Raw genomic sequence first — 15,394 nt, 5'->3', positions numbered from 1 at the left:
AACCACAGATCTTCCAGTCAGGGGACAACCCGATCTTTACCCTGAGCCACAGCCAATCCAAAACTGCTTACATGTGCATCAGCAAAAACGTATTTAGCATACTTTTAAACAGTATACTTACTTGTTGGTCCACCAACGCTGTGTGCAGTAGGGCCTGAGTTGGCTATACTAAATGAGGAGGCTCAGGTACTTTGCAGCAAAGTGCTCCACATGTTTATAAGTCTGTTGTTGCAAGCATGATGTTCTTTGCTGTTGTGTGCTGGGGTGCAGGCATCACAGCAAAGGACGCCAACAGACTGAATAGATTGGTTAAGAAGGCTGAGTCTGTTGTGGGCCTGCAGCTTGTCAGACTGGAAGAGGTGGTTGAGGCCAGAATACTGGAGTAACTGTTCACTGTTATGGACAATGACTCCTGTCCTCTCCACAACATGCTGCATAATCTGAAGAGCAACAGACTCCTCCACCCCTGCTGTTCCACAGAAAGATACAGGAGGTCTTTCTTACCTGCTGCAATCAGGCTGTTAAACACATCCGCACATGCCAAAGTGTCACCCACTGATCTGGACTAAATGTCTTTGCACTATTCGCTCTTCCGAAATACTATCTGCCTGAATACTTGAATGTGTCTATATATATATTTACATCTATTAGGTTGCGTTATGTGTGACCAGACTCACAATCAAAATCAGAAATACTTTATTTATCACCGGGGGAAAATTTTGGTGTTACAGTAGCTCTGATACAGATATAAGCATGGATAAATATATGGCATGAAAATGAAGTAAGAAAAATGTCAAATAATATACTATATATATTATGTAATATATCCTATCCTATTATAATATATCTTGTCATATTATAACTATAATAATCTATCTATCTATCTATCTATCTACAATAATAATAAAATAAAATTACACTAAATTTGTCATCGGGGTGCAACTTCAGTGTTCTTTAAATCTCACAGCTTGGCTACTGGGTCGGATTCACTACCTTTGCTGGCAGGCACATAAATTAATAATACTAATCTTTGTGATGACACTTGAAGGCATCACAAGACAGTCTATTTAGAATGGTAGTAACATATATCACCACCAGAGGGAAGTCATTGCACACTAACAAATTTGAATCTGTCGTGTAATGCAGTTTTTGGATTTTGTTCACTCATGGCGATCACATAAGAAACATTTTGGGTGGATATACAAAATTAGGCTTTATTCTGGACACCAATGGGTCATAACTCAGTGAATACATTACATACATTACAACATACACAAAATACCTCCCAATATGGGAGAGGAATAATTCAAGTTAAACGTTGCAGTTTCATCAGGATTGTCCCGCAGACAGTACAGTATAACATTCAACATCCAATAGCAAAAACACTGTGCCATAAATAAAAAGTGGTGTATAAATCATACAAAAGCAGGAATTTCAGAAAATATCAAATAGTGGGATTCAAACATGGTTTAAAATACACCTTTTAGGAATGAATTACTGTAGCTTTAGTGCCTTTTGTTGGAGGTGCATTTTTGTTCTGTGATGTTCCAATCTTTCCAGGTCAACACAGTTCTGTTGAAGACAGTTTTCCACAGGGATGAGTTTCTAAGGAGCAAATCTGCCTCATATTTCTTGCTCTGATTGTACAAATGCAGGTCCAAAAAGCAGTGCATATTCAACAGCATGACCCTTGTAGTCTTTCCTGCTTTGGCATTTTAGTGCAGCACCAGATGTTGTGTATTCCAGTGAAACAGCACCCATAACAGTCCTTTCATTAATGGGTTGCCTGCTTATCATTAACAAGTATCCTTATTTGTTTGGGATAATTCCAGTTCTCTGGAACAGCTGCAGGGAGGCTCCTTCTTGGGTCTACGCCTCAGAAGACGCCTGGGGTCTGAGCTGGGCCTTCTCCATGGTCGTACCGTACGGATCCGACCGTTTAAAAAAGCCCATCTGGAGGGAAACACAGAGGATGATCACATACAGATTAATCTGACACAAAGTTTTGGCTGAACATCTACAGAAATAAATGTTCCTTTCCTGTGTCTTTTCTGGGTATTACACTCAGAGGTTTCTAGTTTACAGATATCTCCCCCACTCCTCATGTTGGAGCAAATATACTTAGAAGCAAAACTGAAAGACACACAAAATCCCACAAAGGACAAGACTGTGTCATTTGGATTAATTTTGTATCTTTTATATGCCTGGAGGTTTTTTTTGCATCATGTTGTTGGTCATGTTCAACCTCTTTGTAGTCCTCTCAGTCTCCCTGCAGTTGTGTTGTATCTCTCTCTATTGATTTTACATCATTTTTGTGTTTCTTTTGTGTCTATTGGACTTTATATAATATAAATATTTAGACACTGTTATTTCCGATGGTGTTGTATTAGTAATGTTACCTTGTATAGTAGATATATGAGCAAGGCGAGTAATAGTAACCCAGCCAGAATAGCCAGGATGATGATCCACACTGGAACATAGAACAAACTGTCGGGCTTGTTCCACATCACAGCCGTCACCACCTAAACAAAAGGAAATCACAGCATTCAGAATTGTTTTGACTTTCACTGAGGTTCATGACTTTGTAAAAATCCAATACAAAAATCAGATGAAGCAGACCTTTTTGGATCCGGATGGCTTGAATTTGGGAGGAATAGAATAAGGCATCCTGTCCACCTTGTATTGAACAGAGCACTCCAGGACATACTGCTTGTAAGCCCTCTGTGGACAAATAAAACACAGTAACAGAAACATTTAATGGGCTGGGCTGATAGATTTCAGGTCTGCCAAATACCGTTTGTAGCCCTTTTACCCTTATGAAGTCCAGATAAACACTATTTCTCCAAAATTTTGAATCACATAAAATAGAATACAGACTGTTGCACATGAAAACACCCAATTGAAACTCAGGAAGCCAAGAATTCTACTTAAACTAATGCATTTGTTATCTAACTCAATTTATACTGATATCACAGTCAAACACAGGAGTAGTGCTGAATAAAACAAAACATTGAGGGACTTTCTTAAGCTAGAAAAAATAATTGATGGTGGTAAGAGTCCTGCAGGAAAAATATAGTCTTGGGAAACTATTGTTCTTTGTTCTTGTTAGGTTTAAGACGGAGAAAATGTATCAGAAACTCTAATTATCATTATAAACTACATTAATTTCTTGCGTTTACCAAGAGAAAAAAAACTTTCTATATTATTTCCACAGTGTAGAATGTAAAGTTGTTTGGTGAGCTGCCCAGCAGAGGGCAGCATAAAAAGCATAGAATGTTTGACTTCATTTTGTCTTCCTGTTCTAGTATGTTTTCCTCTTGATTTGAGCTTCCTGTACAAACAGATCAGATAAGACCCAACAGTGCAGAGCAGTGTTTCTTGTAGTCTCACCTCGATGAAGGTTTCAGCCCAGAGTCTGGAGCGTACAGTCAGGATAGCGCTGGCTCCTCTCTCCAGCAGGCCGACGTCACACTGCAGCTGCCAGCACTCCACTGTAGAGCACGTCTGCAGAGAGACAGAGCCACAGCACACCATTTACTAATATTTATTTTCATTAATGATTAGATTGACTGATATTGGCTTTGGGCCCTGCTTTAGTCACCTGACCACTCAGAGCTGAAAATCATATAGTATGAAAGAATTACTTTAATACATTTGAAAGAAAAGTACACAATTACTGGTCAGTACACTTATATCTACATGCCTATACTATAGCTTTTAAAAGTTGAATCCATACTGAATATATACATATATTCAGTATGGATTCTAACTTTTAAACGCTATGTGTATGATTATTACTTAAAAAAGTAGATGGTACATTGATGAATTCTAAAGATGTTAGATGTGGACAGGCCTGTTTGTTGTCTGGTGTTAGCATGCAGTAGATACATTGGTAATGAACTGAAATGCCTAGATGAGTAGATGTGAGGTAAGCTGAATAGTGTCACCATTACATACACATTTATCCACAACCTTAGTGCTGTAGTGGTGTCTTGTATGGGGGATATACTTGGCTTCTTAGTCTTAGTCCACTTTGACTTTTGATATTTCTTCATCTTTCTGTTGTTTCTTTAGCCATGTATGTAATGTAGTCTCATCATTCCTCACACTTTACATATCTGCATTAATTGAAAGAGCTGGAACTAAGGTAAGATATCTCTCCATTAAGCTAGAAATGGTTTCAAAGAAATACATCTGAGTAACATGTAGTTGTAGCAACTCCTGCCTTGGGCCCATCCTTAGTGGTATAGCCATAGTGCAGAATGAGTTTACTTTTTGTTAGTTTAACTTTGGGTAAATAATTTTTTTTTTTAGTTAATTTAGTTTTCTTTTTTCATGTTTGCCAACATATTCTTCTTTTTATACGCACACTGTAAATATCTGCACAGAACTCAGCTGCTGTTAATACAAATTCAGCTTTTTATTGAAGCTTTATTAAACTTAAACAACTTAAAGTCATATAAACTTTTAAACAAAGGATCATTTGGAACATCTTCAACATGTGGTTAGATGGTTGGATTCTTTAATTTACAGATGACTCTTCTCAATACCATAAGGCGTCAGACAGTCAGTGACGCAAGCCATGCAAACGCAACCCAGTAAATCATAATTATAATTAAGTAAATCTCATAAACAATTACTGCAAACAGCAGATGATGGTGAACAGAGCTCATTATGTCATTTCCATTTCCTCTGTAAAATAATCTCATTTAAATTTAAACTTTTCAAAGTCCCGGGCCGGAGCTACCCCCTCCTACAATCTGTTAATTTTCTGTTGAAGTGTACTACATGAGTGTACAAAGCCCTCTGAAAAGTGAACACTTCAGTAAAGAGCTACACACTAATGAAAACACACTTCCATATGAAACCCAGAGTGACTGAACATCCAGCACAAGAGCCATTTACTTCATTTAAGAGCTTCTGTTGTGCTGTGTTTGGAGTGAGCAGCTCGACAGACTTGCGTCATCATGATTCCCTCCCCTCATGAGTCAAGCAGCATAGAGTAGGAGAAAAAAACATCTGCTGGGGTTTTTTTTGGGACACATAAAGCCAACTATTATATCCTGAAATGAATAAATGTTTTCTCAGAAGTTAAAAAAGCAAAAAGAAAGATCGACCAGGTCCACAATAAAGGAAACTGATGAATCAATCAATCAAAGGTTTATTCTACAGATTGGTGATGGGGCTATTGTTTGTGTGATCATCTGTGAGATAACTGTATCCACAGATACACAAGGGCCGATGTTAAAACTGCTTGTGAGAAAACATTTTCTCTTTTTTTCTTTACAAGTGAATGTCTTTCTTTCAATGTGTTGTCTCACCAGGTTTCCTTGTTCAGCCAGAACGTCATTGTATACCTCCCTCCTCCGGATGTTATACTCAGTGTTGGATTTCAGTAAACTGGGACCTGCTTCTACAGGAGGCTGGACCTGCATACATAAAGACATTAACAGAGGCATTTAACACAATTCAATTTTCAAAGCCAGGAATAGACCAAGGTAATGGGCTCACCATGCCTACAAAGATTTTTATGTGTGTGTGTGCATACGTGTGTGTTTGTGTGTGCATGTGTGTGTGTGTGTGTGTGTGTGTGTGTGTGTGTGTGTGCACTTGTGCGTGTGTGTGTCCTCACCTTGAGTTGCAGTGCATTTAAAGTCTGTTTGGAGGAGCATCTCAGTGGCCCCTCGGTGACCACCTCCACAGGGTAGAGCAGCTCATGGCCGGGAGCCCTCAGAGGACACCTCACCTTTAAAGTGGACTGGCTGACTGTGCTGGGACCGTTATTCACCAGCTGAAAGAGAGAGATAGTTTGAACTTAGATGCCGTTTCTGCAAACACCTGCTGCAGAAGCACAAAGGGCTTTTGCGGGTCAAATATTCTTTATCCATAATGTCACTTTTCATCGCAGTGGTGTAGTCGCTGCCTTGTTACCTTTTAGTCACATCTGTCTAACCCTAGCTTCAGAGAAAAAGGCCGGTAAATAACTGATTGTAAAAGTACCTTTCACATCCCTTTTCAGATGATCCTAATTTCCACACAGTCACAGGCAGATGAGAGTTTTATGATTATTAACTTCATAGAAACACTCTCGTGTACAAATTTTTATTTAATTTTAAACATACTTAACAGATGGGATAGCAGTAAAAATTGTAATGAAAAATATCATCTCAAAGCCTGAGGAGATAGTCTGTAAAAAATCTGGGCACACCTCATAGACCTGCAGAATCTCAGGGCCCACGTCCTGCTCCTCCCTCAGACTCTGACTGACAGTCCAGTTGGGAGGGGGAAAGATGACTTTGTCTGGGCGAGAAACACTGCAACAGAAAAACGGAGACGATGGCAGTCACCTCAGAATCACAGTGATAAGAATGATTATATAATACTGATGTATGTGTTGTGAAAGAGTTGGCAAAGAACTCTCACCCCTGCAGAATGACATCTGCCATAGCAGCCACCTCCAGCTCAAACGGCACCACTTCACTCTCTGAGTTATTTGCATTTTTACTACAAGAGACACAACGAAAAGACAATAACATTTATTCATCACCTGATGAGACTGGGAAACAATTTTATTAAGATCTCATTAATGGGATTATTTTTAACAGAGATAACTAATACTGATATCTACAAAACATGCTGATTAAATTAACAAGACTAAAGAAAAGAAAACTGTGTTTTAAGACGTTTTAAAATATAAAAGTTGAAAAGTGACCTGCCTTCGTATCTGGAGCTCAAACTGTACGGTGTTGTGAGTGTCCTTCAGTCTGGGCACAGTGAACCGAAGGCCGGCCCATAACTAGGAAATCACCGGCAGAAAATACAATGAATCCACGGAACATGAGAAATTAATAATATGACAATCGAAAAGAGATGTTTTTCATTTGGTTAAGAATTATTATTTGTTCTATTTTTCCCAGGCACTCAATACTTTCCTCGTTCCCTCCGGACCTCTGCCCCTTATCAACATATTTTAGTCCAAGTGAAGTCAAGTAGCAGTAGTTCTTTCTACATGAAAGTTTGATATATGTTTTGTTTGTTTTGTTTGCTCAATGAAAACGTTTGAGGTTTGTGTGTGAATAACGCTATTCCAAAACAATATGACTAAATTGTTCTGAGACACAATATCGAAAAGGGTCCAACGACAACATGTAGGCTTTGTTAGCTCTTACACTGGTCCCAGACTTCATGGGGTTTCCCAGATCACACAAGAGATAGCGGGTCTGGTTTTCTGCCTCATAGCTGCATGTCAGCTGAGTCAAGCTCTGGAGAGGACGGAGAAACACAAAAACGTCAAATACTGTCATCTTTCTGTTAAAAACTTACTAAATAACTAAACACATGAACGTTTTCGTTAGCAGACAGCTTTTATGACAAAGTTTATAATATATTTTGTGCCAAAAGAGTATTTCTGTTTTATTTGGCGCTTTGTTTTTGTTTTGTTTTTTGGCATATTTGTGTTGCTATTGTTGTCAGATTCTGGTGGGAATATACATAATGGGTTTTTTTTCACGTAAGTGAACAGCACTGCATTTAAGGCTGCTTTGTTAGAAAATCAAACAAAAATCAAATGAAAAGCAAACATGCTCTTAAGTGTAAAAAGATTAGATCTTTATATAAACATCTCAAAAAGGTATTAAGGTATAGTGACAGTTTTAGTGTGTCTCACCACATTGTTGCGTGCTATCCCGCTGTAGTCAGCCTGCGGGGGAAGCACCACATAGAGCTCTGCCTCGTACGCCCCTCCCTCTCCCTCGTTCCTGGCATTGAAGGTCAGGCTCAAGGCGTTTTCATCACCCAGGTAAACCTCATGTCTGTCACTGTGAGAGGAGAACCACAACAACAATGATGTTAACAACTATTTTAAGTTTATTACAAACTGCATTTCCATTGAAATATACTGTAGCTGAATGATAACCACAGAACCCATAAAGGCGTCTCAAAGGTTCATAAAATATCATAAAAATCTTATTACAAAAAGAATAGACAACATTGTAGCATTTTAAAAATGAATTTTACCACTTGGATGCATTTAAATTCAGAATTGTTTTTTTTTCGATTAATAAAGTGAATTTTATGCCAGATTGGTAAATTGACTCTATCAATATACTCTTCCAACACTCAAAGCACTTTACACATTCAGACACAATTAAACAAACAGAAGCACAGCCGTCAGGACAAGGACACCTTGACATGTTAACTGGTGAAGCTGGGTATCAAACCCCTGAACTTTAGATTAGTGACCTGCCCTACCTCCTTATCCACAGCGACCCTATACTTGCAAGGAGTTAGCTAATTAAAGCAGAGCTCCAACCGAAATCTAGTATCATAATAATAGCTCATTTTTACATGACAATAATACTTAATTGTTCTATTTTCTCTCACTACTATGCTGCTCCTTGTTCTACAGCTAGTAACTAACTGTGTCTGATGTTGGTAGGTAGATAGTGTAGAGTAAGGTTTTCAGAGGTAGGTTTATTTTGCTGAAAATAGCTGTCTACCGTGGCTAAAAAACAAAAACTAAAATAAACTCAAAATAGAGATTTCTGAAAAACTCTAAAATGCCCCAGATCTGCATTTGGCTATCAATTTACTTTTGGTTGAGCTCTTTATGCCACCCTTTTCATGCTACATAAAACATTTAATCCATTTTGTTTTTATATTGATATACTGTAATATTGAACAGTGCAGCTTTAAAGCTACTATGGATGTGAGAAGGACTTTAATACATTTTGTGAAACTACAGTGTGGATGGTTTTGTGGGAAAATGAAACCAGATATCTCAAAAAATCACTATAAACCATCTATATGAGAGTTATTTTATGCCTTTTAGTCTTACTCGACAGCTTAGTTTACATCCCTTTTTTGAGCCCAAACATTTTTAATGGTAAACAGAAAACAACAACTGAGGACTATGTTTGGAACATATGGTGTAGTATCCCTACACTACAACAACAGAGCACATCTTTAGTCATCAGAGCGCTTTCAGACAGATGAACAGAACAGTAAGATTTCCACCCGTAGTTAGCTTAACAATGGAGCCCAAAGTCACTGAGGTAAGACCTTTGCATCTCCCCAACCAAATCTTTTTTTGGTATTACCCACTTAGGTAACCCTAGATTCAACCAAAATTACTTCTATTTGGGGTTAAACACCTCCCAATCTCCCTGTAACAGCAGGGCCATGGAGGGTTTTTTTCTAGTCAAGCAAATATCCCATCATTGCTTCAGGACTTCAGTTCAATTCACTAGAAGAACCCATAACAACAAATGAAGTAACCGGAGCCATATCTGCTTTGCAGTTTGGAAAGTCTCTTAGGCTAGATGGCTTACTGCCTACTCTAAAGCAGGCCTGCATGAGCCTCATATGTACAAAGGAGAAGGATCGGACTGACTGTGCCTCCTACTGACTGTGCCTCCTGTAGGGCTACTTCACTGTTGAACACAAAGTTTTGACTGGAAGGTTAGAAAACACTCAGGTAGATCAAAAGGCTTTATAAACACCATAAATCTTTTTTAAAAATGTATTTCACCTCTCAAACATACTGTATTCAATTCAGAAAAAAACTTCTTTATGTTGTCAGTTTGGCTGCTGAAAAGGTGTTTGACAGGTTGGAATGTAACTTCTTATTTTGGTTCATAAAAAAATATGGACATGGACAGTTTTTTATATCCTACAAAAAATAAATAATTACAAATACATCATGTACTCTCCCCTCACCCTTATTCCAAACTTTTAAACTCCAGCATTGGATACTAGAATTGGACTAGCATTGGATAAGCGGGTGTTTAGCTGTCTGCTTTTTGATTTACCAATTGAAAAACTCTTTCCTCCATTTCAACCACCTGGCAGGCATTTGGATTGGTGAAAGAAACATAATGTGTTGCTTTATGCTGACAACCTGACACTAAAAGTTTCTGACTAAAGTATCTCCCTACCTGCTGCACACTCACTGTTTGACCCATTTGGCTTTACTTACCACTGCTCTGGTTGGTTCCCTTACTTTTTATCTGGTGCCACCATCAGGTCAGGTCAAAAGTTGTCCACTACATAATTACCATCATCCTTAGCTGTACTTCTTCATTGTTAAAAAAAAAAATTAGGACTGTCACTGCCTCATGAAGCCACTAAATTATCTGTGACTCTTAGACCCATTCCGAACTAAAGCGATGCTTACAGCGAGCAGGTGAACATCAGACCATTTAGGGGCGCTGGTTTTGCTCAATTGCTAGAGCAGGCGCCCAATATACAAAGGCTACAGTCCTCGACGCACTGATCGCAGGTTCGACTCCCGGTCTGCAGATCATTTGGTGCATGTGATCCACCACTCTCTACTCCCCAGATTTCCTGTCTCTCTCCAGCTGTCCTATCTAATAAAGGCAAAAAGCCAGAAAAATTTTCTTAAAAAAAAAAAAACATCAGACCATTTCAGTTAAATGTTAACCCTCTGTTTCTGCAAAGTTAACAATCTCATCTCCTCTGCCGCACTGCAGCATCGCTCGTAGTATATCTGTACAAGCATGTGTGCGCCTTCTGCTTCACCCGCTTGCTTTCAGTTAGGAATCTGTGTCTGAAATAATTTACTGTACAACTCCCTACAAGTCATCTACGGAGTTCTTTGTGGAGGATTATATAGGGTGCTCCTCTGCAAAATGAAATAAAAAAACCTTTAAAACACATTTTTCCCTCTGCGGTGTTAATTACTGCGGTCTTTTTTTTGTTTTAAGCGCAATGCATGATGGAATGAAGTGATTTGTTCATCAACATCATTGACTGTATAAGTACTCCTCTTTTCAGGATGGATTGTGGGATACTTTGAATCCACTTTATAGTATTTTATAATTCTCATTCTGACAGGATTCAAAACACAGTATAAAGTGCACTATAAAGATAGTGATTGACTTCTGCTAAAGTTCTCTAATTTTTTCAAGTGACTATCACCTAACTATCTTTACACAGCCATTATTTTTGTCAGTTTTAAAAACTGACTGAAAACAGCAGTCTCCATTTAAAGTCTCTATTTGCTGGCACGGTTTAGTTTGTGTTACCTCTGCTGCAGGATTCATTTGAAGTGACTCTGTGCAGGCCATGACTGAAATGCCCAAGAAGCGATTGTAAAAAGTAATGAAAAGCAGGTATGCAAAGTCTTTCTAGACAATGCATCTCTGTTTTAGGAAATCCCCAAAGGCCATTTTCTACTGCATATCTATCCATGACTGACATGGTAAATGACCCAAATCTGATCACTGTGATTTGTTTCAGGAAACTGACCCCCACCTTATTCAGCATGTTCACAGCGACGCCCCAGTGTGCAAACACTTTCAGCCTGTTGATAAATCTTCCAACACTGACACCCTCCAACTCCATCCCTCCCCCAACAGCTCCGCTTTGGGTAGTAAATTCATGTTTCTATTGAGCAGAAAGAAGAGAAAGGAGTCTGGTTGAGGGTCAGATTTGGGGTTCTTCTTTCATTCCCCATTTCCTCCTCCCCTCCCCCGTCTTCAGAGGGTTTGGACGCAGTGACCCCTCACTAGGTAAGATAACCACCAGATGATTTTAATTAGGCCGGGGCAAGTTTAGCAAATGCAGAGGAAGCAACACTGAGCAGATGCTCAGTACGGACAGAAATCTGCAGCATATAGCTCAGATGTTAACTACCTTATGTTTCATTGGTTGGGAAAATATAACAGTCGATCATAAAGCTCATAAAAGAATAATCGAAGCCAGAGGATCCGACTCAAACACCAGTGAGGCAGTGACAAGCCTCTGGGTCGAGAATGTTAAACATCCCACTTGAAGGGAAAAGTGCTGTGTCTTACACTATGATAGTGAAAGGAAATTCTGTTGAATGAAAGTGCTGAATCATTTGGGTTTAGTCCCATGGTAAGTACAAATGCAGATCTTTGAGTTTTCATGGGAGACTTTTTGCAGTGATTGTAACTCTGCAGCTAAGAGAAATCACATGGTCATGTAATGAAAAACACTCCTCATAAGAGAGCTGCCTGGAAGAGTCTGAGCGCCTGTATTCCCTTTGTGAATGGACTGAGGCAGAGCCAATGTCTGGCTGAAGTCCATTCACAAACAAGGATACATGATCAATTAACCATAATATGTGAGAGTGCCAAGAGTCGTGAATCTTCCCTCTGTCTCTGTACTCCATGGAGGAATGTTTTGAGCTGTAAACAGTCTCTCAGGGAGAAACATGTTTTTTTCTCCCTTAAATTATATCCTTAGCTTCTCCTCTTTGATTGTCAACAAACTCACCATCTCTCTTTGCAGATAAGGTATGCATATATGTAGATCAGCTTAGCAACAACACTTGTTATCTAACTGGACAAAAAAAGCCTTGAGTTTAAAGTTACTCCTTTGAGTTTAATAAGCAAGACAGGCAAGTTGACATTTCGGTTTTTGCACCAAAGCAATATGTGTATTTTGTTAGCCTAATACTTTTGAATGCATTTCCACCCACATAAAAGATTTAAAAAGCTGACTTTTACATATTAAAGCCTGTTTGTATTCATTGTGCAGGCCGTAATAATGAGTGGAATAACAAGAAACTGACCACAGACATTTTAATGGTGTTGCCCAAGTGCTAATGTGAAATGCATGTGCCATCTGATGCATGTGCACTTGATACAGCAAAACTTCTACTAATCAGAAAATTCAAAGGTCATCTTTAACCAACAACTAACATCATTTAAAGATCCAGTCTTCTTTTATCCTTCTATAAGTAATTATGATAAGTGCATTTAAACACTCAGAGATATGCCAATATAGTTGTGCTGGTAATTATGGCTCTTTGAATGGAGCCGGATCGTATGGCTGCTTTCCGAGAGGCACTCATCGTTCTTTTTTTCCCCTCTTTATTCAGGTGGATATTATATATGTTATATTATATACGTTACTACATATATGTATACACTCACTAGCCACTTCATTAGGTACACCTGAAAAATGTAATGCAGTTCAGTACAACAGCACTGCCATGGATTCTGCTTTTATGAAGTTTAGTTTGTGTTGACTTTTGCTTTGTTGAGAGTCAGTAGTGTGTAAATTCAATTATGTTTATTACTGAGTCCATAGTTAAAGGTGGTGTTATACTGAACTAAATTATACTGAGATGTGTCTCTAACTTTTTGTCCTCCCTATTTACATACATGAGGAGGCCACAGTATTAGAAACATCTCTGGATATAATGCAGCTCAGTGCAGCCCCACCACCAATTATGACCTTTATGCTGAAATATCATTGAATTAACACCTCTATGACAGCTTAGAAAAAGGCCTGTACATTACAGGCAACATAAAAGCAAATCTTATGGCTGAGCTGGTATATTGGATTACATTAGATTTTTCAGGTGTACCTAATGAAGTGCTTTCAAAATGTAAAAGGAAACGGCAGAATAATATAGGAACAATTAATCTATGTCATTGATTTGCCAATCATTTATGATACAACTCTGTATGACTACAGAGATGTCAACAAAAAAACCAGCAAACTTGGCGGAGGGTTATAATGTTGCTCACCATCGGTACTATGATGTGGTGACAGACATTATTCCGCTGCATGTGACCAGTATAGCAGAGTTGCAGTTGAAAAAAGATGCCAGTGGTAATCCGGCATAAAGGGGAGTGGATCTAGGGCAGGCAGTGAAATTTGGGCACAACTTTCGCACCAAAGAATCGGATTGTTTATGAATGTCACAACACTAAAATATAGTAAAAAATGACTGAGGAGGAAACAGCACAATGTGCAGCAGAACAGTGTCTTTCCTTAATGTTCCAAATTATTTTCTTATAAGGCCTTTAAAATCATAGATAAGTGGAGTGACCTGGTAGCATCTCAGGTAAATATGACTGCAACATAGCCATGTAATTCTGGTTGGGGACAATTATGAGGTATACTGTTTAAAGAATAACCCTAAAAAAGGAAAAAGTTGTTGATTTCTATACCTATAAGTAAATTTTTTTCTTTATGCCCTACGTGATAGTAATACTATGACTGTATTCAGTCTGTGGTGTATGGTTTTCTTTTACTGCATTGTTGTTCTGCACTTATCAGTATGACAGTTAAAGCTGCACTCATCAATATCTTTATATTAACTATGGATTAAAGGGCTATGTGCAGTGTGACAGGAGTTACTTGTAGTAATCAATCCACAAACATTTTACCCCATCACTACTGCAAAGCTCAATGGAAAGATTTAGCACATTGCAGCTCAGCTTGGTTTTACTTCCTGCCGTTATCCTGTTTTTGGTTACTCTCAACGCTCTTAACAACTCTGTTTTAAGTTGCAACAAGTGTTTCCAATCCTCTTCAACACAAAACAACACATGGGCAGGGTTTGCATTAGACTGAGATTCTGTGGATTGCTAGGCACATGATTGCAAATGAATGCTAATGTTGCTCCTTGTCTGCTTATTGTGTAGGCAACAGTCTTGCTGCAACACATTAGCCAAATGTAAGTTAATGTTCTTCCATCAAGTGGCAAAAAAGTGCTTTGACAGTGTGTCTATGCTGTGGTTTCCCATAAGTGGTATTGTTTACTTATTGTCTGTCCAGTCCAGTCCGAAACTGCAACGACTGCCTATGCAAACTGTGCAGTTTGTTCGTTCCACACTAACAAGAAACATAAAATGCATCACTTTACATGCAGCAGGGGAAAGACCCACCAGATGCACTGTGTATGGCATATGGCAAATGTTAGCTTTCTTTGGTATAGGTTGACTCTGTGTTGTGTTTTGTCAGTCACAGAAGGAGACCACTGTGGCAGATTTGCAATGCATGACTGGAGGGCTTCAGTTTTGTTTGTTGAATCAGGTAAAGTAATTGAAAGGTGATTTCCTCTCACCCATAAACAGCCAGCTTGAGGTCAGGGACGCAGATGTTGTCCTCTCCACAATCGAGCTGAATCTGGGCCTAAGAAAGAAAGCAGGACAGAGATAAATGGAGGAAAAGGGAGGAGCGAAGGACGGTTATGATGGGTGAGAGACAGAGAGGTATCCAGGGAACACAGTCCTAAGGTATGGAGAGAGAAAAGCTCTCGAGGAAGTGGATGTTTACACAGCAAGCCTACTAGATTCAGGATTTAATAAAAGGATAAGAGAGGATATGGATCATACATATCCTCCATGCACAAAACTGTAACAAAATTTGCAACAACCAGATGCCAAGAAGTTTGTGTTTGCAGGATCAAAGTCATATGTGCTTTAGATGTGGGAGAGAAGAAAAGGAGGAATAGATGGTGGAGAATTGGGGAATGAAAGGGTGAAGAATTCTGTTTAAACAAGCATAACATTTTTGTGGAAAAGCCTCAATCAAAAAGAGTGAAAACCTCACAATTTATAGAGAATAGGGCTTAATGTAGCCTTTAGTCTCGTTCTGTCTAATGAAAAAC

General features: G+C 38.8%; 1 protein-coding gene across 1 annotated transcript in view; it reads right to left on the bottom strand.

Annotated features, from left to right (window-relative positions):
- Window positions 1–1,200: 1,200 nt before the first annotated feature.
- The window catches only part of LOC138605484 (integrin alpha-5-like), a 42,038-nt gene continuing 27,844 nt past the window's right edge, over window positions 1,201–15,394 (bottom strand). The window contains exons 19-30 of the mRNA XM_069677765.1: window positions 14,849–14,916; window positions 7,667–7,817; window positions 7,170–7,262; window positions 6,717–6,796; window positions 6,424–6,504; window positions 6,209–6,314; window positions 5,633–5,791; window positions 5,322–5,429; window positions 3,391–3,504; window positions 2,620–2,721; window positions 2,400–2,522; window positions 1,201–1,953 (exon numbers count right to left, since the gene is read on the bottom strand). Coding sequence (XP_069533866.1) covers window positions 1,870–1,953; window positions 2,400–2,522; window positions 2,620–2,721; window positions 3,391–3,504; window positions 5,322–5,429; window positions 5,633–5,791; window positions 6,209–6,314; window positions 6,424–6,504; window positions 6,717–6,796; window positions 7,170–7,262; window positions 7,667–7,817; window positions 14,849–14,916 — 1,269 coding nt within the window. The 3' untranslated portion in view covers window positions 1,201–1,869. The remainder of the gene's footprint in view (window positions 1,954–2,399; window positions 2,523–2,619; window positions 2,722–3,390; window positions 3,505–5,321; window positions 5,430–5,632; window positions 5,792–6,208; window positions 6,315–6,423; window positions 6,505–6,716; window positions 6,797–7,169; window positions 7,263–7,666; window positions 7,818–14,848; window positions 14,917–15,394) is intronic.

The sequence above is a fragment of the Semicossyphus pulcher genome, unplaced genomic scaffold (assembly GCF_022749685.1).
Source record: "Semicossyphus pulcher isolate SPU_LCO1_2020_fin unplaced genomic scaffold, fSemPul1.0.p SCAF_3, whole genome shotgun sequence".
NCBI classification, from domain to species: domain Eukaryota; kingdom Metazoa; phylum Chordata; class Actinopteri; order Labriformes; family Labridae; genus Semicossyphus; species Semicossyphus pulcher.
This window is presented reverse-complemented; position numbering and strand designations above follow the sequence as displayed.